Raw genomic sequence first — 24,030 nt, forward strand, 5'->3', positions numbered from 1 at the left:
GCCTGGGTCACCCAGCAGTTGGGGGTGAAGTCAGGGATAAGATGAATCAAGAGGGTAAGACGGGCCCCCAAATCTCCATAGTCTACACCCCAATGTCTGAACGGGGCCATTCTAGCCCTTTCCTTTCCTCCCCTCCTCCCCAGGCTCTCCCTGGACCAGACCTCACTTCTTGCCATGGCTTCTATCCCCCTTCTGCCTCCCCTCCCATCCCCCATTTCCCCTCTTACCAATTCGGCCGGCCACCGCACCAGTGGGTTCAGAGCCCCTCACATTTACTGAGCTCCCACTGAGTCCCAGGCGCTGCCCTCCCTCAGGCACCATTCCTCTACCTCTTCACCGTAGGCAGACGCCCCCAGGCCGTCCTGCACCGTTTCCCCCCAATCGCACCCCGGCTGTTCCCCCACCGGCCTTGCTCCTCTCAACCCCCAGCCTGGGCCTCTCAACCCCGCCTCCTTGCTTCTCCCCCTCCCAGCCCCGTTTCCTGCGACCCCCCAACTACCACTTAAGCCACGTCCTCTTCAGAGAAGCTGCTCAAAGCCACAAGATCTGCCTCCACACCCGCCCAAAAACTCCCTCACCAGGCCCATCACATCAACTTTCTCCTTCATCGTCCCGTTCCCACTCCGTCTCCTGCAAACTCTCCACGACCCCCAAGCTCGTTCCCGCCTCCTCGACCCCTGCTTTCGCGCCCCCCCCGACTAACCCTTAGCCCCGTCCCTCTACAAGGCAGCCCGCCGATGCGAGCTTCGAGATCAAACACTCGACCCGCGGCCGCCCGGCACTCACCTGGGCCTTGGCCGCCGCGCGCCGCCGGTCCCGGCCCGGGTCCCCGCCCGGCAGCCAGCCCGCTGCTCTTCGGGCGCTCCGCCCCACCGCGCCTGCCGCTCCCGCCGCTCCCCCGCGCTCTCCCGCTTCCGGGTTCCGGAGGGGCGGGTCCGGGGGCGTGACGCCAGAGCGCCAAGGGGGCGGAGAAACACGAATCCCCGCCCATCACTTCCGACCCGGCCCCGTCACCGCCCCCTGCCGCTGCTGGGCGAAACCAAGTGTGAGGGGAGGACAGAGAGACGCGCGAGCAGGAGGCGCCCGCTCCGCCTACAGCCACGCTCTACACGGCCCGCAGCCACCCCTCCTGTAGCTTCGCAATGTGGCCTGGTCGGGGCGGGGGCGGGGGGGGTTCGACTTGCAGAGCCGGCCTTTGAGTTGAAGGCGGGAAAATGGCGGATACTTCGGGGCGTGGTGCTGGGTGAGTCGAGGCGCCGGGGGTCTGGATTTATGGGTGCCAGCTGGAGGGCCCTGGTCGAGGGCTGGGGACAGAGGGGCAGCAGAGTTGGGGAGGGAGGGTCCTTGGGGTGAGTCCGGACCTGACTCCTCCAAGAACCACCGAGGATGCGCAAGTTCTGGGAGGTGGGATGCGGCCTTGCGCATGCTCGGGAGCGTGGGCTCAAGACAGGGCGAGTTCGGGTCCCTGGTCACCCGTTTCGATCCGGGGCGATGTCAGGCGAGTGGCTTAACCTCTCTGTGCCTCGCTTTCCTCCGTCGCGAAACCGGGCTGATGACGCCGCCGTTCAGTTTTGTAGGCCTAGTGTGAGGCTTAAGAGCGTTTGGAATAGTGTCTGGCCACTAAGTGTGATCCGTCGCTATTACGGTTACCGCTTTGTAGTGGATAACTGCTGGACCACTGAAGTATCTCCTTTCATTCTCCCACACGCTTTTTTCTATTCTCCCCATTTACAAATGAGATGATGGAGGCTTAGGGAGGGAAGGTCATTTGCCCAGGCTCACACAGCAAGAACAAGGGAGACGTCGAACAATGACCTGGTGCTGGGCGTGATTCCTGGGCTTTGTTCATTCTGCCGCTGTTTATTGTGCCTGTGCGAATTAAAATTTAGTGGGCCATCTGAAATCACTTGTTTACTCCACAGCCCCTTGTCCTAACTGTGAGATTGACGTTAGCCTCTCCGAGGTTCAGGGGAAGTACTTGAGGCTGGAATATATGTAGTGACACCCCTCCCCCACCCCGTGTCCCTGCAGGTTTGGCCTAAGTCCATTTGGTTTGGCTCCAGAGCCCTGGCTCAGACCCCAGAGGGAATCCTTGCTTTTGCTCTGTCTGTTTCCAGCTCCGAGACTCCCCAGGGGTGAGCTGTATAAGCCTTGGGTCCTTATCTGCAAAACAAAGATAAAGCAGGCGAACAGTTAGGTATTTGTAGGGTGGGGAGGATTCCATGAAGGAGTACAGCAGCTGGCACCCAGCCAGCATTTGTTAAGTCGCCTCTCCCCACTGTGGCTTGGAGGTGCCCCCCAACATGGCCTGGGTCTCACGTTGGAGTCCCCAGAGCCCACCACACAGAAGGTGGCTGCAGTGAGCTGAACAAGGGGACCACCACTGCTGTCACCAGTGGAGCCCATCTTGTGACGACAGCAGGATTTACAGCTCCCAGACCCCTGCCTGGCATCCCGCTCCCCAGACTGGACACCTGGGAGGCATCCCCGACTCTCCCACACCCACCAGCTGACTAGTCAGTGATTCCTACTTCATGGGACCCTCTCCTCTATCATGTCAGGCTTCATTCTTTTTTTTAAATTGAGGCAAAGTGCACATCACGTCAAATGAACCATTGTAAAGCGAGCAATTCGATGGCATTAAGACATTCACAGCGTTGTGCAATCACCACCTCTACCTACTTCTAGAACATTTTCATCAGCCCAGAAGGAAACCCTATGTCCATTTGCAGTCACCCCCCATCCTTCATGCTCCTCAGTCTGCTCCTGGTAACCACTAGTCTGCTTTCTGTGTCTGTGGATTTGCCTGTTCTGGACATTTCATATCCATGGAATCATACACCACGTGGCCTTAGTGCCTGGCTAGTTTGACTCAGGATAACATTTTCGAGATTAATTCGTTTCAGCATTGATAACATTTTTGAGATTAATTCGTTTCAGCATTATCAGTTCTTCATTCCTTTTTAGGACTTAATAATATTCAGGGTCATTATTATTTATTTATTTATTTATTTATTTATTTATTCATTTATTTATTTATTTATGGCTGCATTGGGTCTTCGTTGCTGCGCGCGGGCTTTCTCTAGTTGCGGTGAGCAGGGGCTACTCTTCGTTGCGGTGCGTGGGCTTCTCATTGCAGTGGCTTCTCTTGTTGCGGAGCACGGATTGTAGGCGCGCGGGCTCAGTAGTTGTGGCTCGTGGGCTCTAGAGTGCAGGCTTAGTTAGTTGTGGTACACGGGCTTTGTTGCTCCGCGACATGTGGGATCTTCCCGGACCAGGGCTCAAACCCATCCATGTCCCTTGCACTGGCAGGCAGATTCCCAACCACTGCACCACCAGGGAAGCCCCAGGGTTCATTATTTCTTGACAGGAGTTTTGCAGCAGACTTCCGTCCCACGCTCCTGATCACTCTTTCCCCATGCCAGGGGTCCCCCAACCTTGACAGTGTTGACATCTGGGGTGCGATCATCTCTGTAATGGGGGCCGTCCTGTGCCTTGTAGGGTGTTGAGCAGCATCCCTGGTCTCCACCCACTGAGCCAATAGCAGCCGCCTCTGTGATGACAATCACAGGTGTCTTCACACATCACCAAATGTCTCCTAAGGGTCAGAATTGCCCTCAAGTGAGCACCCCTGAGTTATTTGTCTGACAAATATTTATCAAGTGCCTCTTGTCTGCCAGGCTGTTAGGGACTGAATGTTTGTATCATCCCTCACCCCCTCCTCAAATTCAGTCTTCTCCAGCTAAGCCATAGAACTGATCAGTTCCAATTTCCGCATCATTCTCCTCTGTGCCTGTGCCCTTGGTCTTGGTGAGCCCTGTCTGGGAATATCCTTCCTCATGTACCTGAGCAAATGGTTCTTTGTCACTCACCCCCAATCCCCACCCCTTTACCTGTCTGGAGTGCTCCCTCTTCACACTTGCCTGATAGGAAAATGCTGGTCATCCCTCTCAGGGAAGGAGCTTTGTCTGCTGTTCACCTTGTATCCTCAGTGGTATACAGCTGACATACAAACGCCCAACGAATTAATGAGATCGAGACCGTTGAGGTTCGGCAAAAATGCTCGCTCTTCTCACGTAGGTGTTGTCCCCAGGTGACGGGGCTGGGGCTCCGTTTTCCTCCTGCCATGGAGGTGGCCCCACCTCGCAGAGATGGGCATGGGTGGTGGGTGCTGGGACTGGGCTGTCCCGAGGAAGCCCAGGTTCCTGGCTGGCTTCCCTGAGCTTTCTATCCAACTGCATTAACAAGACCCCCGTTTCCCTCTTTTAGGAAGCCTTCTGCAGGGGGTCCCAGTACTCCTAGCGGTGCTAAGATGAGAGGAAGAAGAATACAAGGTGAGTAAAATTGGAATCTACCTTTTGAAATGGAATCCACTGGATTAAAAACTGATTTTTTCTCCCCCACCACCCCCCGTAAGTGCTTTTGGAGAAGAGAAAAACAGGCCAGAGCAGGGGAGCTGGGGCTTTACCCGCTTCTAGTCACACCTTTGGGGACCCCAAGTCTGGTTACCCAGCCCTGCAGCCAGGGGTGTGGCAGGACCTGGTGGGGGTCATCTAGGGCAGTGGGCCCTTCCAGCCATGGGGATCACGGGTTGTACCCAGGACTCATCACTTGGAAGTGTGGGTGGGGAGAGTGTGAGCTGAATTCGTTAGGAAACATCAAAGCCTGTTTCTTCTCAGTAAGCGCGTCAGACCCTTGGGGGTGCCCACACATCCGAAGTATACCTGTGGGTCCGGGGTCACTGTCAACAGCCCCCCTTGACTCTTGGCAGTGCCCAGTTTGGGGCTGTAGACCCAAGGATCTCCCATGTTGTATCTCAAGCCTCTGTAATGATGAAGTATTTTTTTATGCCTGTGCACTAGTGCAGGTCTCAGAGAACTTGGAGCAGAATTCCAGTTCCAGATGACTGGAGGTTTATATGTTATAGCATCACAGCATCTCTGGATGATCTGGTCTATAACATCTGTTATATTTACACAGGGTCTAGTTCTTGGACGCAAATTATATCCTTCATTGTAACATTGCTTCTGTGGAAAATCCACCACTGTTGAAAACAAACAGGTGCATTCTAGTTTTCCAGAAACTTGAAACTGCTTTTCAACTGTGCAAGGAACCCAGAGCCTCCTTCCTACCCTTTGCTGATGGTATTAGAAAGACCCAATGCAGGATGGTCTCCCCCTCTTGGAACTGGGGGTGTCCTTCGCCCCAATCCTTCACTGGATATCCAGTGGCAGACCCTAGGTGTGGCTTGATTTTCTCCCCTGGACCCTGCCTGGTCCTGGCCTCAACCCTTAGGTGCCTCCTGCCTGAATGCCTGAGCCACTTGCCCTGCAGGCACGGCTCATCCCTGCCTGGGGCACGCCCGGGGCAACCAACACCTCTGTGTCCAGCTCCAGGCAGCCTGTTAACTGTGGTTGTACCTGCAACCCCCATCTAAAGAAAGATGCAAATCCGGGCATGAAGGTAATATAGTTGAAATCCCAGTCTTGGGACTGAACTGTCAAGGAAGGTGACACTGACCACATCACTCTCCCTAGTAAAAAGGGAGACCCCTGAGCTCTGGGGGCACCTAGGAAAAGTGCAGCATCATGCATTTGACACATTGCTGAGCACCTCCTCCCTGCGAGGTGGTGGAACGTGGCAGCAAGCAAAACAGACAAGAATCCCTACCCTCAGGGGGCTTGCCACCCTGGACACAGGCGGTGAATCAGGAAACATAAGGAGACACAGGGTGTATTGGACAATGACAGTTGCTGTGGATAAAACAGCAGGATGGGGGTAGCTTCCCGCCTAAGGGAGGGGCTGGGCCGAGCAGAGTTGTGAAGATGGCAGGGGTGGCATGTGCCTGCTGGCACATGTAACAGGTGACACGGGACCTGCAAGGTGTGTGGAGGCACTCACCCTTTTTTTTTTTTTTTTTTTTTTTGCGGTATGCGGGCCTCTTGACTGTTGTGGCCTCTCCCGTTGCGGAGCACAGGCTCCGGACGCGCAGGCTCAGCGGCCATGGCTCACGGGCCCAGTCGCTCCGTGGCATGTGGGACCTTCCCGGACCGGGGCACGAACCCGTGTCCCCTGCATCAGCAGGGGGGCTCTGAACCACTGCGCCACCAGGGAAGCCCGGCACTCACCCTTCACCAGCTAATGGACCCGGAAGACAGCCTGCTGCAGCTGCCAGAGGGCCAGTCAGCCTGGAGGACAGAGTGTCTCAAGAGGGAGGGTGCAGGGCTTCACTGGTGGCGCAGTGGTTGAGAATCCACCTGCCAATGCAGTCGACACGGATTCGAGCCCTGGTCCGGGAAGAGCCCACATGCCACGGAGCAACTAAGCCCGTGCGCCACAACTACTGAGCCTGTGCTCTAGAGCCCACGAGCCACAACTACTGAGCCCGTGTACCTAGATCCTGTGCTCCACAACAGGAGAAGCCACTGCAATGAGAAGATCGCGCACCGCAGCGAGGAGTGGCCCCCGCGCGCCGCAACTAGAGAAAGCCCGCATGCAGCAACGAAGACCCAAAGCAGCCAAAAATAAATAAATAAAATAAATTAAAAAAAAAAAAAAGGAGGGTGCAAGTGAGCGCTGTCTGCAGCGCTGCCGCTGGCTCAGAACGAGGACTGAGAAGGGGCGGGTAGGCATCAGAGCAGGGAGGTGTCTGTGGTCTGGGTGAAAGGAGTTTCTTTGGTGCCGTGGTGACTGTGAGAGCCAGGCAGGGGTGTGCGGGGGGATTCAAGGGAAGGAGAGAGGAGAAGAAGAGGATCCGGCATGGCAAAGGGGAGCAGAGAAGTGGGGGAGGGGAGGGGAGGGGGGATGAGCAGTGTGACCATTGGAGGGAGGAAGTGGGGTGATACATGGTGGGGCAGGGGGAGAGGGGTTGCCAGGGCAGTTTCCTAACGGAGTGAGGGCTGGGCTCTAGCACCCAGAGTTGGGGGGTTGGTTTTACCCCAAAGCACAGAGGTCGCTCCACATGGGGGGCCCAGGATATGGCCCTGAGGTTGGGAGGCAGCTAGATGCCCAGGTGGGAGGATCTCCTGGGGCTGCTTTTGTCTTCCCAATGAAGTAGGAAACAGGTTACCAGCTGACCAGAGGGATGGCCCCGTGTAGGAAGTGGGCAGGAGGGTCTGGGAGACGGGGTGGGGGATCAGAACAGAGGACTGTGGATGATCACGGGCTGCAGCGAGAGCCCCTGGGGGTTGGGGGGACACGTGTTTCCTTAACACACCTTCAGTGCCCCAGGGTCAGGATGGAAGGGCACCTGGGGCTGGGCTGTCACCAAGGGACACAACCGTGTCCCAGAAGAGCATCGGTGCCTAGTGTGTCTCAGGAGAGCGGTCCTGAGCTAGGTGAGGGGGGTGGGGGATGTGAAAGGCAGTACCATGAGTGGGTCATAGATGGGCTTGGGTGGGAGAAGGGCAGTTGGGGTCATGACCACAGGGAGTGAGTTGGGGAGGGAAGAGGAGGAGAGCAGGTGGCCATCTGTGGAAGATCTTTCTTCTTTTCCCTGCTCTGCCCCTGAGTCCACTTTCTGTTTTGAACTTTGGCACATATTCCTGATCTTCCTTGATCATAGCTCCTGTGGGTCTCTGTGTCTCCGCTTCTAGCCCTGGTGCTTGTATACAGCAGGTATCCTATAAATGTTCTTGTATACAGTAGGTGTTCCATATATGTTCTTTTTAAAAAGGTTATTTAGGGTTATTTACTTATTTTAATTTATTTTTGGCTGTGCTGGGTCTTTGTTGCTGCGCGCGGGCTTTCTCTAGTTGTGGCGAGCGGGGGCTACTCTTCGTTGTGGTGCATGGGCTTCTCGTTGCAGTGGCTTCTCTTGTTGGGGAGCACGGGCTCTAGGTGCGCGGGCTTCAGTAGTTGTGGCTCGTAGGCTCTAGAGCGCAGGCTCAGTAATTGTGTCGCACGGGCTTAGTTGCTCCTCAGCATGTGGGATCTTCCCGGACGAGGGATTGAACCCGTGTCCCCTGCATTGGCAGGCGGATTCTTAACTGCTGCACCACCAGGGAACTCCCTCCATATATGTTCTTGCATACAGTAGGTGTCCCATACATGCTTGAGGCTGAGCGGGGAGGGCTGATAGCATCCAGCTCTCGGGGTGGGGGGTGGGCATCCTAGGTGCATGGTGGGTCCTCACAGTCCATGTCATAATTTTATTATAAACCAACAGTGTGTCCCCCACAGGTGGAAGAGTGGTTGAGTCCCGGTACTTGCAGTATGAGAAGAAAACCACCAAAAAGGTAACATACAATGTACGTTTGAAACAGTTCTGAACAGAGTTCTGACGAACTTGGAATTCTGAGACAAGTCACGCTGGCCAGGCACAGCCTGGTCCTGAAAGAAGCATTTTGGGGACTTGGTCCAGTTGCCTTTGGGGCTGTCATGCCCTTCGTGCCAAGGCAGGGATCTCTGTCATGGGTGGCTGATCACTTTGAGAATCTCTTTTGCAAAGCCATGATCTCTAGTGAATCATAAAATTATTCCTGTCTCTCAACCCGGTAGTTCCTTTCTGGATTCTGTCCTGAAACAATTCTGTCTAATGCCTGGCACGTGGTTTCCCGGCCTTGGCTCGTATTGTAAAAAATACCTGTAGGGTTTTAGAGAAAGGGTTTTAGGGAGAAAAGACATGGCTGAATCACCCAGTGTTACAGGAAGAGTTCAGTGAACTAGCCACACCACAAAAATGATGAAACCGTTGAAAATGATGGCATGAAACACTTAACAACTTGGAAACCTGCTTTGTGTGATGTTTAATGAAAATAATCATTAGATTACCCAATGACATTTTGTTTCAGTGTGTACGTACGGATAGTGTGGTGAAGGTTGTGTTATTCCATTTTCCAAATCTTTGTTTATGATAAAGTTTAGTTAAATATTAATTTCTGCTGCCTTTCTTTTACTCTGGTAGGGTGAATGGCAGGTTAATGTGGCTTAAGATTTGGCTTGAAGAAAAAGGATACCTTTACGCAAACTGATGTGCTTCTTGGAGTGATTTTTTTTTTTAATGGACTTAATTTTTTTAGAGCAGTTTTAGGTTCAAAGCAAAATTGAGTGGAAAGTACAGAGATTTCTCACACACACCCCCGCCGGCCCACTCACATGCGTAGCTTCCCTGTTGTCAACATCCCGCACCAGAGTGGGGCATATTTACAATCGATGAACCTACATTGACACATCCTTACCCAGAGTCCGTGGTTTATAGTATTGAAATGATTTTCAACAGAGGATACTAGTCCACACTTCATAATTTTAACGTTGCCTGGCAAACTTGGTTACAGCACCCCCATGCAAACTTGGTTACAGTACCCCCATGCAAACACATGCAAACGTGTTTGCATGTTCTAGTATTTTAGATCTTTAAGAGCTTCTCTGTTTTCTTTTTTTTTTTTCATCTTTTAAATTAAGGTGTAATTTACATAGAGGAAGTGTCACTCTTCAGCGTACAGTTCTCTGAGTTTTGACAAACACATCCAGTCACAGACCCACCACAGTCAAGATAGAGAACACTCTGTCACACACCCCCGCAAAGTCCCCTTGTGCTCCCATGGAACCAGCCCCTCCCCACCCCAGGCAACCATGATCTGTTTTCTGTCCCTGTAGCTTTGCCTTTGCAGTAGGCTCATTTAAAAGGTGCCACCCAGGATGCAGACTCTTGCAGTCTGGTTGCTTTCATATAAAGTTCCCTCCCTGTCGTTGCCTTTTACAGTTAGTGCTAGTTCCTTCTGATGGCTGAAGAATATTCCACTGTACGGATGGACCACAGTGTGCACAGCCATTCCCTGGCAAAGGACGTTTGGTTTGTTTCCCGATTTTGGCAATTATGAATAAAGCCACCTTAAACATTCCTGTGCAGAATTCTGTATGGATGTGTTTTCATTTCTCCCAGGAGGGGAATTGTAGGGTAAATGTCTGTTTGACTTTGTAAGTAACTGCCCAGCTGTTATCCAAAGTGGCTGCCCCTTTTTACATTCCTATGAGCCACAGAGGAGAGTCAGTACTTTAGGACTGAAACCATTCTAGTGGGTATGAAATGGTATCTCATTGTGGTTTTAAACTGCATTTCCATAACAAGTAATGATATTGAGCATCTTTTCACGTGCTTATTGGCCAGTCCTATATCTTTGGTGATGTGTCCTTCCAAATCTTTTGCGCATTTAAAAAAAATGGAGTTGTTTGTTTTCTCATTATTGAGTTTTGGGGGCTCTTTCTATATCTTAGATACCAACTCTTTATGGTGATTTGCAAATATTTTCTCCCAGTGTGTGGCTTGGCTTTCCATTCTCTTAAGTGTCTGGTGAGGAGCAGAAGTTCTCGATTTTGATGAGGTCCAATTTATCAATTTCTGCTTTTATGAAATGTGCTTTTGGTGTCTTCTCTAAGAAATCTTTGCCTTACCCAAGACCATAACGATTTTCTCCCATGTTCTCTTCTATATGAGTTTAGGTCTGTGGTCCATTTTGAATTAATTTTTGTATCTGTTGTGATGGAATTAAAGTTCATTTTTAAGTGTATGGATGTCCTCTTGTTCCAACACCATTTGTTGAAATGACTTTCCTTTCCCTGTTGTATTGTCTCATCACCTCTGTTGGAAAGCAATTGACTATATATGTATGCATCATTTCTGGACTCTATTCTTTTCCGTTGTTCTACATGTCTATCTTTAGTCCATTTCCGTACTGCCCAGGTTACTGTAGCTTTGTATTATAGTAAGTCTTAAAATTGGGTTGTGTGAATTTTCCCACTCTGTTCTTTTCCAAAACTGAGTCTTCTAGTTCCTTTGCCTTTCCATATGAATTTTAGCCTTAGCTTGCCATTTCCTACCAAAACTTCGGGGATTTTAATTGTACTGAATCTATGCATTAGTTCAGGGAGAATAACATCCCCAAAACACCCAAGTCTTTCAATCCATGAACATGGTATACCTCTCCCTTTATTTGGTCTTAGATTTTTTTCATCAGTGTTTTTGTAATTTCCAGCATACAGACCTTCCCCATGTTTGCTTAGGTTTACACCTAAGTATTTGGTGTTTTTTTAGTGCTATTATGCAAGGTACTATCTTGTCTTTTCTTTCTCTCTTTCTTGAAGAAATTTTATTTGTTTGTTTAGAAATAATTCACAAATAACATTATATTAGTTTTAATTTTATTTATTTATTTTTTATTTTTGGCCGCATTGGGTCTTCGTTGCTGTGTGCAGGCTGTCTCTAGTTGTGGGGAGTGTGGGCTACACTCCGATGTGGTGCTTGAGCTTCTTATTGCGGTGGCTTCTCTTGTTACCGAGCACTGGCTCTAGGCACTCGGGCTTCAGTAGTTGTGGCTCATGGGCTCTAGAGCACAGGCTCAGTAGTTGTGACACACGGGCTTAGTTGCTCTGCGGCATGTGGGATCTTCCCAGACCAGGGATCAAACCCATGTCCCCTGCATTGTCAGGTAGATTCTTAACCACTATACCTCCAAGGAAGTCCCGATATTAGTTTTAGAGGTACAACCTAATGATTCAATCTTTGAAAATATTGCAAAATGATCATCACAGTAAGTCTAGTTAACATCCATCACCACACAGAGTTACAAATTTTTTTTTCTTTGCTCAGAACTTTTACATGGTACTGTCTTTTTTTTTTTTTAATATTTATTTATTTAGGCTGCTCCAGGTCCTAGTTGCGGCATGCAGGATCTTCGTGTGGCACGTGGGATCTTTAGTTGTGGCGTGCGGACTCATCCGCAACTCTCCTAGTTGCGGCGTGCAGATTTCTTACTTGTAGCATTCAGACTTCTTAGGTGCGGCACGCGAACTCTTAGTTGCGGCACGCGTGTGAGGTCTAGTTCCCTGACCAGGGATCGAACCTGGGTCCCCTGCATTGGGAGCTCAGAGTCTTACCCACTGGACCACCAGGGAAGTCCCATGGTGCTGTCTTTTAATTTCAATTTCCAAAGTTGTTCATTGCTAGAAATATCTTTTTATATTGACCCTGTATCCTGCAACCTTGCTAAACTTGTTAGTTTTAGTAGTGTTTTGTAGTATGTTTTGAGATTTTCTATGTGAAGAGTCATGTCTGCAAGAAGAGAGTTTTATTTCTTCTTTTGTAACCTGTTTGCCTTTTATTTCTTATTCCTAGACTTCCAATGGGAGGTTGAATAGGAGTGGTGTCTGTACATCAAAATATTCTCACTCTTTATAAGGTCTTTTTTTTGCTTTTCTTAACTTTATTTTTTGGCCGCACCACGTGGCTTGTAGTGGGATCATAGTTCCCTGACCGGGGATTGAACCTGGGCCTTGGCAGTGAAAGTGCCGAGTCCTAACTACTGGACCACCAGGGAATTCCCTCTTTTTGCTTTTATATTGTTATAATGGCTTGCCAGCTCCATGCATTGCTTGCTTTTTTAATAAGTTTTGAAGATTAATACCTGTCCAAAAGCTTTGTTTTTTCTGACAACCGAAGTAATATGTTCTCTTTCCTAAACTGGCCAGTACTAAAAATTATGCAGAAAATCAGTCATCTGTAATCTGCCATGTCAGAGATCATCACCAGCAAACATTTTGGTGGTTTCCTATGTTCTATGCATTTGAGGGTATTCTTTTGACAAAATTAGTTCATCCTGTATGTATGCAATTAAATGTCAGAACTCCTTGAATCTATCCCTTGCCTCAAGGTAAGATCAGATGCAGACCTTGCAAACTGCAGAGGGGCCCCTTCTCATGGAAGGAAGGTGTCTTGTGCCCTGAATGTCATGTATTCCCCTAACAGACTCCTGCAGCAGATGCATTAAAGGCCAGTGGGAAGATGCCTGAAGGTGGAAGAAAACTCAGCCTACTCCAGAAGAGCAAAGGTACGTAAAGGTAGAAGGAGGGTGTGAAACAGCACTGAGGCTTAGGAAGTGATGAACGTGGTGGTGAATTTTGTTTTTAAGTATGCAAGTTTAAAACTCCCTTTCCTTTCTGGAAAGTATGAGGAAAAGGAGCTTGGCAGAGAGTTTCAGCGTAAAGACAGATTTGGGGCATATGAAGGTCTGAAGGGGGATGGCAGGGGAATGGGGGGAGTCATTTCCTTTCTATATGACCCCAGAGGAGAGCCACATTGCCATCATGGTGCTCCCTTGAGGCACCAGTTCCTTGATCATGTGACTGTTTCCCCACCAGAGCTCTGAGAGCAGGACTTTCAGAGAGGGTATGAGACCTCATTTTCCTGCCTCTCACTACCTTGGGTTGGGTCTTCCTCGTAATGGTCTCCCCATACCCCTTCTACTAGAAGCTTTCACCAAAGTGATATGAAAAACTTTCAGTTTTTCTGGTTGTAGACATGATATGTGTTTGTTATTAAACAAAATTGGAGAATGTAGCCCAGAAGGGTGGAAACTCACTTATGATCTACCACTCAGACCATCGCTGTTGGTATATTTGCTCTTCAGTCCTAGTCGGTGTGCTCATTCTAGAAGTCTGGGAAGGCTCCTCTCCAGAGTAGTACCTCATCCAACTCCTCCGGTGCCTGCTTCACCAGCAGTGGTGGGCAGCTCTTCTTTTGCATAAGAGCAAGTCACAAAAAGTAAAATTGTTTCTCGGCCTGCAAACCCTCATTCAAAATGGTGACAACTTTGAGTCCCATAGTAGAATACTAAGTATGTTCTTTTACAGCTTAGATTTCCTGCTTTATTGTTCGGATCAAGGGTCAGCAAAACTTTTCTGAGCCAGTGGTTAATATTTTAGGCTCCGCAGGCCAGGCGGTCTCTGTCATAGAAACTTAACTCTGCCTTATCGCAGCGTGAAAGCAGCCACAGTGTGTACACAAATGGGCGTGTCTGTGTCCCAGTTATTTACAAACACAGGAAGTGGGCCGGATCTGGCCTGCATGCTAGAGCTTGCTGATATTGGCTTGGATGTTTGTCAGAAATTGTGCTGTTCCTTGACCCAGGCATGATTGAGAAGCAAGCACATGGAGCTGGAGCCAGGCTTCTAGTCTTTTCTCATGCAGTTGGGTTGAAGGCCATGTGTGAAGCTGGGAAAGCTGGCATTGCCAGAGGGGTCAAAAACTGGGCCTGCCACATTTAAAAATCAGGGTTCTCAGGACTTCCCTGGTGGCGCAGTGGTTGAGAATCTGCCTGCCAATGCAGGGGACACGGGTTCGATCCCTGGTCTGAGAAGAGCCCACATGCCGCAGAGCAACTAAGCCCGTGTGCCCCAACTACTGAGCCTGTTCTCTAGAGCCCGCAAGCCACAAGTACTGAGCCTGCGTGCTGCAACTACTGAGCCCCGCGTGCCTAGAGCCCATGCTCTGCAGCAAGAGAAGCCACCGCAGTGAGAAGCCCACGCACCACAAAGGAGTAGCCCCCACTTGCCGCAACTAGAGAAAGCCCACGTGCAGCAACAAAGACCCAACACAGACAAAAATAAATAAATAAAATAAATAAAAAATAATAAAATAAAAATCAGGGTTCTCAGCTGTGGGTTATTGAGGGGGGAGGTATGGGATGCTGCTTGACACCCAACAGTGCACAGGACTGCCCCACAGCAAAGAATGATCTGGTCCCTGATGTCAGTAGTTCGAAAGCTGAGAAACCATAATTTAAACATAGTCATGATAATTTAGAGGGACTGCTTGTTTGAGTTCCATTGTATGGTTTGATAGGCAATTACTTTTCTTAATGAAAGTGTTATACGTGGAGATGACAGAACATTCAAACCAGTGGAAACGCAATAAAAAGTCATCATCTCCCACCTCTAGTTCCCATTTCTCACCTAGGAGGCAACCACTCTTGATAGATTTTTATTTATCTACATAAATTTTTAAAAAATTCTAACACAAATGGTACCATAACTTATATGTATTGTGACTTCACTCGTTTCATTTCCACATATTCGTTTCCTCAACTGCATAGTTGTTCATTAAATAGTTTTCTGTTTACTTGCTAACAGAACAGTGTGTTTTACATACCATTTGCTCTTTCTGCAGCCTTCTAGAACCTTGTTTAATTGAAGCGTGCAGTACACTAAGTGCCCATTTTAGATGATATAAGGAATAATTTCACATTTCTAAATAGAAGCTAAAAGATGAAGGGAACTCCCAGGGAAGACAAATAGTCCAGAAGCTACAGGAGAAGGAAAAAAGAGCAGAGGGCTTCCCTGGTGGCGCAGTGGTTGGGAGTCCACCTGCCGATGCAGGGGACACGGGTTCGTGCCCCGGTCCGGGAAGATCCCACATGCCGAGGAGTGGCTGGGCCCGTGAGCCATGGCCGCTGAGCCTGCGCGTCCGGAGCCTGTGCTCCGCGGCGGGAGAGGCCACAGCAGTGAGAGGCCCGTGTACTGCAAAAAAAAAAAAAAAAAGAATAAAGGGCAGAGGGCAGAACAAGTATATCATGTGTTATTAGATTCTTATACCCTGAACACAGCATCTTTTATTTTTTTATGTTTAATTGAAGTATAGTTGATTTACAGTGTTGTGTTAGTTTCAGTTATACAGCAGAGTGGTTCAGTTATACATACATATATATATATTTTATACACACACACACACACACACATATATATTTTTCAGATTCTTTTCCCTTATGGGTTATTACAAAACATTGAGTAGAGTTCCCTATGCTATACAGTAGGTCCTTGTTTATCTGTTTTATACATAGTGTTGTGTATATATTAATCCCCAAATTCCTAATTTATCCCCCCCTTCCCCTTTGGTAACCATAAATTTGTTTTCTATGTCTCTGGGTCTATTTCTGTTTTGTAAATAAGTTCATTTGTACACAGTATCTTGTACTTAAACTAAGTAGAAAGGCTTATTTGTATCTTTCAGTTATAAAGACTGCATCTCTTTTCTAGTTCTGCTTTAAAATATATTCAGGTTGATCGGTGGGAATTTCCAAAGGTTTTTCAGCCTTCTCTACTGCTCCCTCATAAGAAACTGAGTTTTTGGAAGCAGGTGATATTGTACAGAAAAGTTACCTGCTCCCGGGCTTAAGTATAGAGTATCTTGCTGACTGTGCTGACTTCTGGGGATTCTCGTTGGGCCCACAGACAGCAGTGGAATTGGCAAAGGCGACCTGCAGTCTACCTTGCTGGAAGGGCACGGCACTGCGCCTCCTGACCTGGATCTCTCGGCCATTAATGGTAAGTCATTGGCTGTACCTGTCCTTTCCCCAGCTGAGGGTTGCAGTGCATGTCTGAGGGCTCCCAAAATATGCTCTTCTCACCTTAAAAACGCTTTTCTTTTTTTTTTATTGAAGCATAGTTGATTTACAATGTTGTATTAGTTTCAGGTGTACAACAAATTGATTCAGTTATACATATATATATCTATGCTTTTTCAGATTCTTTTCCCTTATAGGTTATTACAAAATATTGAGTATAGTTCCCTGTGCTATATAGTAGGTCCTTGTTGGTTATCTATTTTATATACAGTGGTGTGTGTATGTTAATCCCAACCTCCTAATTTATCCCCCCCTCCCCTTTGGTAACCATAAGTTTGTTTTCTATGCCTGTAGGTCTGTTTCTGTTTTGTATAAGTTCATTTGTATCATTTTTTTTAAGATTCCACATATAAGTGATATCATATGATATTTGTCTTCCTCTGTCTCGCTTATTTCACTTAGTATGATAATCTCTAGGTCCATCCATGTTGCTGCAAATGGCATTATTTCATTCTTTTATATGGCTGAGTAATATTCTGTTGTGTATATATACCACATCATCTTTATCCGTTCATCTGTTGATGGACATTTAGGTTGCTTCCATGTCTTGGGTATTGTAAATAGTGCTGCTATGAACACTGGGGTGCATGTATCTTTTCAAATTATGGATAAAGCGCTTTTCTTGATCTTAGACAAAAGTGTGGTCCGAAAGACTCCACAGTTAGAAAAAACAATGTCAAAGAAAGCTGAGTCATCATCATTTTCTGCCTCGAGGAAAAAGAGCCCAGTAAGTCTCTGAAATGAGAGGGAAGCCACTATAGCAGGTTGGCTAAACCTGCCCTGTGCCACGTGCCCCTCGAAACCCGGGGGCTCCAAGAATGAACAAGCCAGCTGTGCCTTTTAGAACAAAAACCTCACCCATCCTTAGAGGATTTGCAGAGTTTCAGTTTCCCCAGCTACATGTACAGGAGGGGATACAAATGCAGGATCATGTGAAAAATGAGATTGAGGCCTTGTTTGCCACTGCCACGCTAGGGAAGGCACTAGGCCAGGCCCTGTTCATGGCAGGGAGGGCGGCCAGGCTGTGGTCTCACCCAGGTGGGAACCCCAAGTCCTGGTTCTGGCAAGGCAGCAAGTTGGTGGGTGCCCTTCAGCTCGCGCTTGACGGCCCAGCTTGCAGGAAGGGACCAAACCACCTTCCTTTTCACAGAGGACTCGAAAGACTAAATGAGTAAATAGAAACGAGTCGATACACAGTCTAGAGCTGTTGAATTACTGATTGAAAAAAAGTACAGACGGGTTAGGATTCTGCCCCTCCCCGGGGAAGAGAGCTGGCTTTATACCAGTTCACGGGGAACCAGCAGTATCTTTTTCTTCTGAAGGATCTCTCCGAAGCGATGGAAATGATGGAATCCCAAACACTACTTCTGACTCTGCTGACCTTGAAGGTGAGGACGGAGCCTCCTGCACGCGTGTCGTGGGTGGAAGGGCGGCCACCGTCAGCCGCGGAGGTGAGGTCGCCTCTGGCCTGAGCTTTTGTTTTGCATTTCCCAGATGGAAAGTGGTCTTGCTGCATTCGAAGAAAAGGCAGAAAAGAATTTAATAATAATGTGCAAAGAGAAGGAGAAGCTCCAGAAAAAAGCCCACGAGCTGAAGCGCCAATTTCTCCTCTGTCAGAGGAAGCGGGAGCTGGCAGATGTCCTGGACGCGCAGGTCAGGGGTGACCGCAGCCTCCAAGAGGTGCATCCCGGCAGCATTGTCCCACGGGGGTGCGGGTGGGGGTGGTTGGAGGGAGCCTTTATTGTGAGTGTCGCTCCTTGCCTGGCTCCGACTCTGTGCCCGGCTTCTGACACCACTGGGTGTTGCTACGTGATGGTTTATCAGAGGACAAGGCGGTAATGTCAGAACCAACCAGCAAGAGGGCGCTGTCCCTTCAACACGCATGGGCATGTATTCTTGTGACTTGTATCCTGAGACTTGTGCCCAGTGACACAGACGTACTCCAGACCTGCCCAGTTGGGCCAGGGTGCTGGTGGCAGACTTGGGCTGGGTGCTGTGTGGTCAGTGCTGGGACGGGAGTGTCCACGCCAGGGAAGGTCACAGTGAATCGTGGGAACCTAGAAAGGGCCAATCAGGGAATGGGGCTCCTCACCCAGTAAGTACGTATCCTGGGGCTGCCATAACGAAGGACCACAGAGTGCGCAGCGGCTTAAACAATTCACATGTATTCTCTCTCAGTTCTGGAGGCTGTAAGTCTGAGATCAAGGTGTCTGCAGGGTTGGTTCCTTCCGAGGGCCACGAGAGAAGGATGTGTCCCAGCTTCTCTCCTTGGCTTGTCGATGGCATCTTCTCCCTGTGTCTCATCACCTGGCTCTCTCCCTCTGAGCGTCTGTCTCCACATTTCCCCCTTTTGTAAGGACACCTGTCATACTGATCAAGGCCCAGCTGAATGACCCCGCCTTAACTGAATTACCTCTGTAAAGTCCCCAAATCAGGTCACATTCTGAGGTGCTGGGGGTTGGGATGTCAACAGAGGAATTTGTGGGGACACAATTCAGCCCGTAACACCCAACATGTACACATGAGTGTGCCCAGCGGCCCGGCCCTGAGCTGAGAACAGGGTCCCTGTCCTCGTGGAACTCACAATAGATGGGAAAGGAAAGACAGTTAAACAAATGAATCCTTACAACCCCCAAACAGTGTGTACAAGGGAAAAGGGGGTTGCCTGGCATGGCCTTGGTGGGGGACAGGCATGTCAGCTCAGTGCTCTGAAGCAGGAGGGTCCAGCCTTCTGGGCCCTCCTCACTGTGATCCCAGTTGAGGGTCCAGCCCTGGAACAAGCTGGAAGGCGGACACACGTTCCTGGTGAGGAGACCCAGGCCACCTTGCTACTGGCCGGGCCATCTTTGGGGCACCTGGGAGGGAGGGGAGAGCCCACTGCACCCTTGGAAGTTTCTCTGGGAGACCTGGCAGAACAGTGCTGTGTCTTAACCTCACAGGTGCCATCTGGTAAACTTCTGGGGAGGTGAGTGCAGGGCCTCATCCCACAGGCTCCTTCCCCTTCTGCCTGCAGATCGAGATGCTGAGCCCCTGCGAGGCCATAGTCGGCTGCTTTAAGGAGAGATACAAGACGTTTGCGATGGCCCTGGACACCACGAGGCATGAACTGCCCGTGAGATCGGTCCACCTGGACGGAGACAGGCAGTGCTTCTTAGGTAGGAAACGGGGCAACTGCCTGGCAAGGGGTGGGATGAACCTCCCAGTGTGTGCTGGCATCTCCTGTGTCCTGGGCACCTTTATCCATTTGTGTCAGGTCATAGGCCTCCTCTCAGGTAGATGGCGCGTAGCCATCAAATGGCAGAGGACGCAGGGGGCCAGCAAGCCTGCGGTTTGTGTGGGATCGTGCCCTGAGTAAGGACTGTGTTGGGATTTGAACCTAGGTCTGTAGGACCCCCGCAGTGATTTCCCGTCCTGCTGAAAGGCATCCTGGGGAGCCTGCAGTGTCTACAAAGGTGCTTTGGCGGCTGGGGAACAACAGGGCCACCGACCCCAACCCTGTCCTGCCTTCTAAGCAGAGCTGAGAGGGTCCCTTTCCTGTATAGCGTTGCCACCTAATACTTCACTTGAAGAAGGCGCCAAGTGTGAAGAGTGCCATCCTCCATCCTAAAATTCTCTTTAGAACAAGTATCTTCCCCAAACAAGTTTTCAGCTGCCCTACAGTTTGGTCCTCCCTCCCTCCCTCCCTCCCTCCCTCTCCCCCCTTCCCTGTCTCCCGCACCCCACCCTCCCTTCCTCCCTTTCTTTCTCTGAAGTATAGTTGGTTTATCAATACAATGTTGTGGTCGTTTCTGCTGTACTGCAAAGTGACTTAGTTTTACACATATAGACACTCTCTTCTTTTTGTATTCTTTTCCATTATGGTTTATCACAAGATATTGAATATAGTTCCCTGTGTTATATAGTAGGTCCTTGTTGTTTATCCATCCTATATATACTAGTTTGCATCTGCTAACCCCAGCCCCCCACTCCATCCCTCCTGCTGCCCCTTGGCAACCACAGGTCTGTTCTCTGTGTCTGTGAGTCTGTTTCTGTTTCGTAGATAAGTTCATTTATGTCATATTTTAGATTCCACATATAAGTAATGTCATATGATATTTGTCTTTGTCCGGCTTACCAGCACTTACTATGATAATCTCTAGGTCCATCTGTGTTGCTGCAAATGGCATTATTTCATTCTTTCTTATGGCTGAGTAATATTCCATTGTATATACATACCACATCTTCTTTATCCATTCATCTGTCCAGGGACATTTAGGTTGCTTCCATGTCTTGGCTATTGTAAATAGTGCTGCTATGAAGATAGGGGTGCATGTATCTTTTTGAATTATAGTTTTGTCCAGATATATGCCCAGGATTGGGATTGCTGGATCATATGACGTACAGTTTGGTTATTTCTAAGCAAAGTTCTCATGAGCCACCTGAACATGTTTAGCTTGATTTTACTGATGTAAAATCAAGCCTTTTCCAAAGTGAAATAGTATATGTATGAAACGGGACCTTGAAAAATGAGCCTTGTTGAACCACCATCTGTGTCCAGGTTTCTAATTTTATAATTATGGCAACCAACTGCATGTCTATATCTCTTGGTCTCCATCTCTGATAAATGCCCTAGATAGTTGCCAGGAGTTGGGATTGGGGACTGTTTGAGTTTCCTAGGGCTTCTGTAACAAAATACCACAAACCAGGTGGCTTAAAACAACAGAAATTCATTCCCTCCCAGTTTAGGGGGCTAGAAGTCCGAAATCAAGGTGTCATTGGGGTTGGATTCTTCTGGAGGCTCTAGGGGAGAATGCATCCCATGCCTCTCTCCTGGCTTTTAGTGTTCTGGCAGTCTTGGCTCATGGAGCATTCCTTCAAACTCTGCCTCTTTTTTTTTTCTTTTAATTAAGCTTTTTAAAAAATATTTATTTGTTTATTTTTGGCTGCATCGGGTCTTAGTTGTGGCACGCAGGATCTTTTCGTAGCAGCGCGTGGGCTCTTCATTGCGGCATGCAGGCTCCAGAGTGTGTGGGCTCTGTAGTTGTAGCTCTCTAGTCGTGGCTTGTGTGTTCCGTAGCTGCGGCGTGTGGGCTTAGTTGCCCCGTGGCACGTGGGATCCAGGGATCGAATTGGCGTCCCCTTCATTGGAAGGAGCATTCTTAACCACTGGACCACCAGGGAAGTCACCAAGCTTTATTTTATTTTGGTATTGTTTTTTGTTTTTTAAAATTTTTGTTGCAGTATAGTTGATTTACAGTGTTGTGCTGCTGCCTCTGTCTTCACATGGCCTTGTTTCTGAGCGCCTCTGTGTTTAAACTGCCGTTTTCTTAGAAGGACACCAGTTATTGGATTAGGCCCCTCCCTAATGACCTCATTCTAACTCCGTTACATCTACAAAAACCTCATTTCCAGTTAGGTCACGTTCACAGGTACTTGAGATTAGGACCTGAACATGTCTTTTTGGGAGGACACAGTTCAGTCCCCTGGCAAAGAAGATATGTGTTTGTAAGAACACTTATAAGGTTCCCCAAGTGTTATAATTTACAGTTGAGACATGTGCGGGACTCGGAGAGATGCTGGTTTTGTTAGAGCAGGGGGGACCCAGTGCTGTTGTAGGCGGCTCTCTGCTTGGGGGGTGTTGGGGGCAGAAGTGCTGGGAACCGGGAGTGGGAACCATGGGTTTGTTCTTAAGTTGCTCCTAGACCAGATCTTCTCTGTCTTTTGGATTTGCTTCCATTGAGGACACCAGTGCACCATTCCAGGTATGTTCCGATGACTGTCTGGATGGCAGACACACATGGCCCGCCATCTCAGAGCCCCGTGATCTCAGGCAAAGGGGCACAGAGGCAGTACCAGTGCACGAATATCTTCCTTCACGACCCTTTCGGCCTTCGAGCTCATCACGATTCCTGCATAACATGAGAGCATTCCAGCAAAAGGAGAAAAACACAGCCAGCCAGCTCGTGCATCCATTGCTTGGGGCACCTTGAAACCATGGCTGACAACCCCTTTTCCCCTCCAGACAAGTTGCAGGGGGAATTGACGACCACATGCCATCTGCTGGGAGAACTTGGCATCAGCAGCTCAGAAGAAAATGCGAAGGCCTTGGACCTGCTGAGGGAACTCAAGGAAATGACCCAAAAGAAGGATCTGGAGCTCCAAAGGTATTACAGAAAATATTTTTAAAAAAAGATAGTGCCCCTCTCCACTCATCTCCTCGCCAGGCAGAGATGGGCTGTTGGCGGCTACCCTGTGGAAGGTGTGCTGCGTTCCAGAGGGTGGGCAGCTCTGGTGTTTGCAGGGGCCGAGGGTATGAGGGTCCAGTGAGGCAGGGAGAGGGGAATGGGCAAGATGCCTTCAACCCAACCAAAACCCCTGTGCTCGTTCTTGAGCAGCCAAAATAGAAAGGGGTGATCACTTCCTTGGGGTAACACAGCAGTTCAGGGGCCCTCAGATAGTTTTTTGACGCTCTGTGTGGCTCGTGAGGTCTTAGTTCCCCAGCCAGGGATCAAACCCAGGCCACGGCAGTGAAAGCACAGAGTCCTAACCACTGGACCGCCAGGGAATTCCCAGGAACTTCTTTTTGATGTATAAGTACATATAGAAAAGCCACAGATTGCAACGGTACAGCTCAGTAGCTTTCACTACCGGGCACCCTTGTGTAACCAGTGCCCAGGTCCATTCAGCCCATGTCCAGCCCCCGAAAGCCACCTGGTCCCCTTCTCTCTCTCCTCCAGGACATTTCTAACCATGAGGCTTTCTTCCACCTCTTCCAAAAAAGAATCTAGTTTTCTTCTCCTTTACGATGCCAAATGTACTTCCCGAGGTGCCTGAGAGGTTTGAAAGGTACTCATGATAAACACCACCTGCTATGGCATCTCCTTCACTACTGTGTGCCCCGGGACGAAATCAGACACACCAAAGTGTTCTAGATGGCCAGGGTCACAGGAGTGAATGGGGAAACATGCTCGTTTTGTGCTGATTTCCCCACTGCTGTTTATTTTGTGTGGTTGCTGGGGAAGTTCCCTGTTCATGGCTCTGCCTCCCGCTCTTAGGATGGTTCCTGTCAGGTGTTGATACTCCCTAAATATTTGTCAAGTAAACAACTCTTTTCTTTCACACCTGCCCGGTCCTGCTCTCAGGGCTTCCCTGTTTGAGTTCTGTTCAGACAAAACTTATTCACCACTTCTTTCCCACGAGCCCGAGGAGGGTCACCCTGAACCTGCCCCCCAACGACATGGCAGCTGCGAAGGTGCTCGGGCACAGAGGGTGAAAAGCTGTCATCATCGTCTTGTTTCCACAGGAGCTTTACCCAGGTTCTGGAACTCTCTGCCGAGGCGAGTAAAGAGGCAGCCTTAATCAACCAGGAGGCCTGGGAAAAGGCCCAGGGCCCCAAGGCCCCCAGCCAGTGGTATTTCAATCCTGAGGAGGCCACTGGTGGGGAAACTCAGGGAGAGCTAAGGAGCCTGCTCCTTTCGGGCCACAACGAGCCGTGAATCCACACGCAGGCTGTGTCCCCAACTGGAGTGGGGACCTTCCTGCACACCATGGACAAGGAAGCACGTCCTGTGCCCCTTGTTTGGGGTGGGGAGAGGGGGTGGACCTGCAGTGACCCACATATGATGTTCTGGAAACTTGAGCACTTTATACACTTAGCCTAGCCATATAGTTAGTGTTTTGTATGATAACCTTGTTTGATAATTTAACAAATAAAACTGTTTTGCAGTTGAGCCTTGGTTTCTCTGTAAGGGGCAGTGGAAGGCGTGTGTCATCCCAACTTATTCCAAAGAGCTGGTCCTGAGCCTCAGAACCTCACAGACATTATGAGTCCAGTTGACCCTTGAACACCGTGGGTTTGAATTGCAGGTCCACTTAA

The 24,030-nt window shown here is 49.3% G+C and overlaps 1 protein-coding gene across 1 annotated transcript; it reads left to right on the forward strand.

Annotated features, from left to right (window-relative positions):
- Positions 1-1,214: 1,214 nt before the first annotated feature.
- HAUS8 (HAUS augmin like complex subunit 8) lies at positions 1,215-23,808 on the forward strand (the record flags this gene model as incomplete). Its single annotated transcript, XM_079703955.1, has 11 exons — positions 1,215-1,243; positions 4,270-4,334; positions 8,182-8,237; positions 12,743-12,824; positions 16,003-16,095; positions 16,808-16,902; positions 17,498-17,563; positions 17,670-17,828; positions 19,189-19,330; positions 22,177-22,318; positions 23,458-23,808. The coding sequence occupies 11 exons, from the start codon at positions 1,215-1,217 to the stop codon at positions 23,648-23,650; spliced, it is 1,122 nt and encodes a 373-aa protein (XP_079560081.1). The 3' UTR covers positions 23,651-23,808.
- Positions 23,809-24,030: the final 222 nt, after the last annotated feature.

This window comes from Hyperoodon ampullatus, assembly GCF_949752795.1.
Source record: "Hyperoodon ampullatus genome assembly, chromosome: 4".
In the NCBI taxonomy this organism is placed as follows: Eukaryota; Metazoa; Chordata; class Mammalia; order Artiodactyla; family Ziphiidae; genus Hyperoodon; species Hyperoodon ampullatus.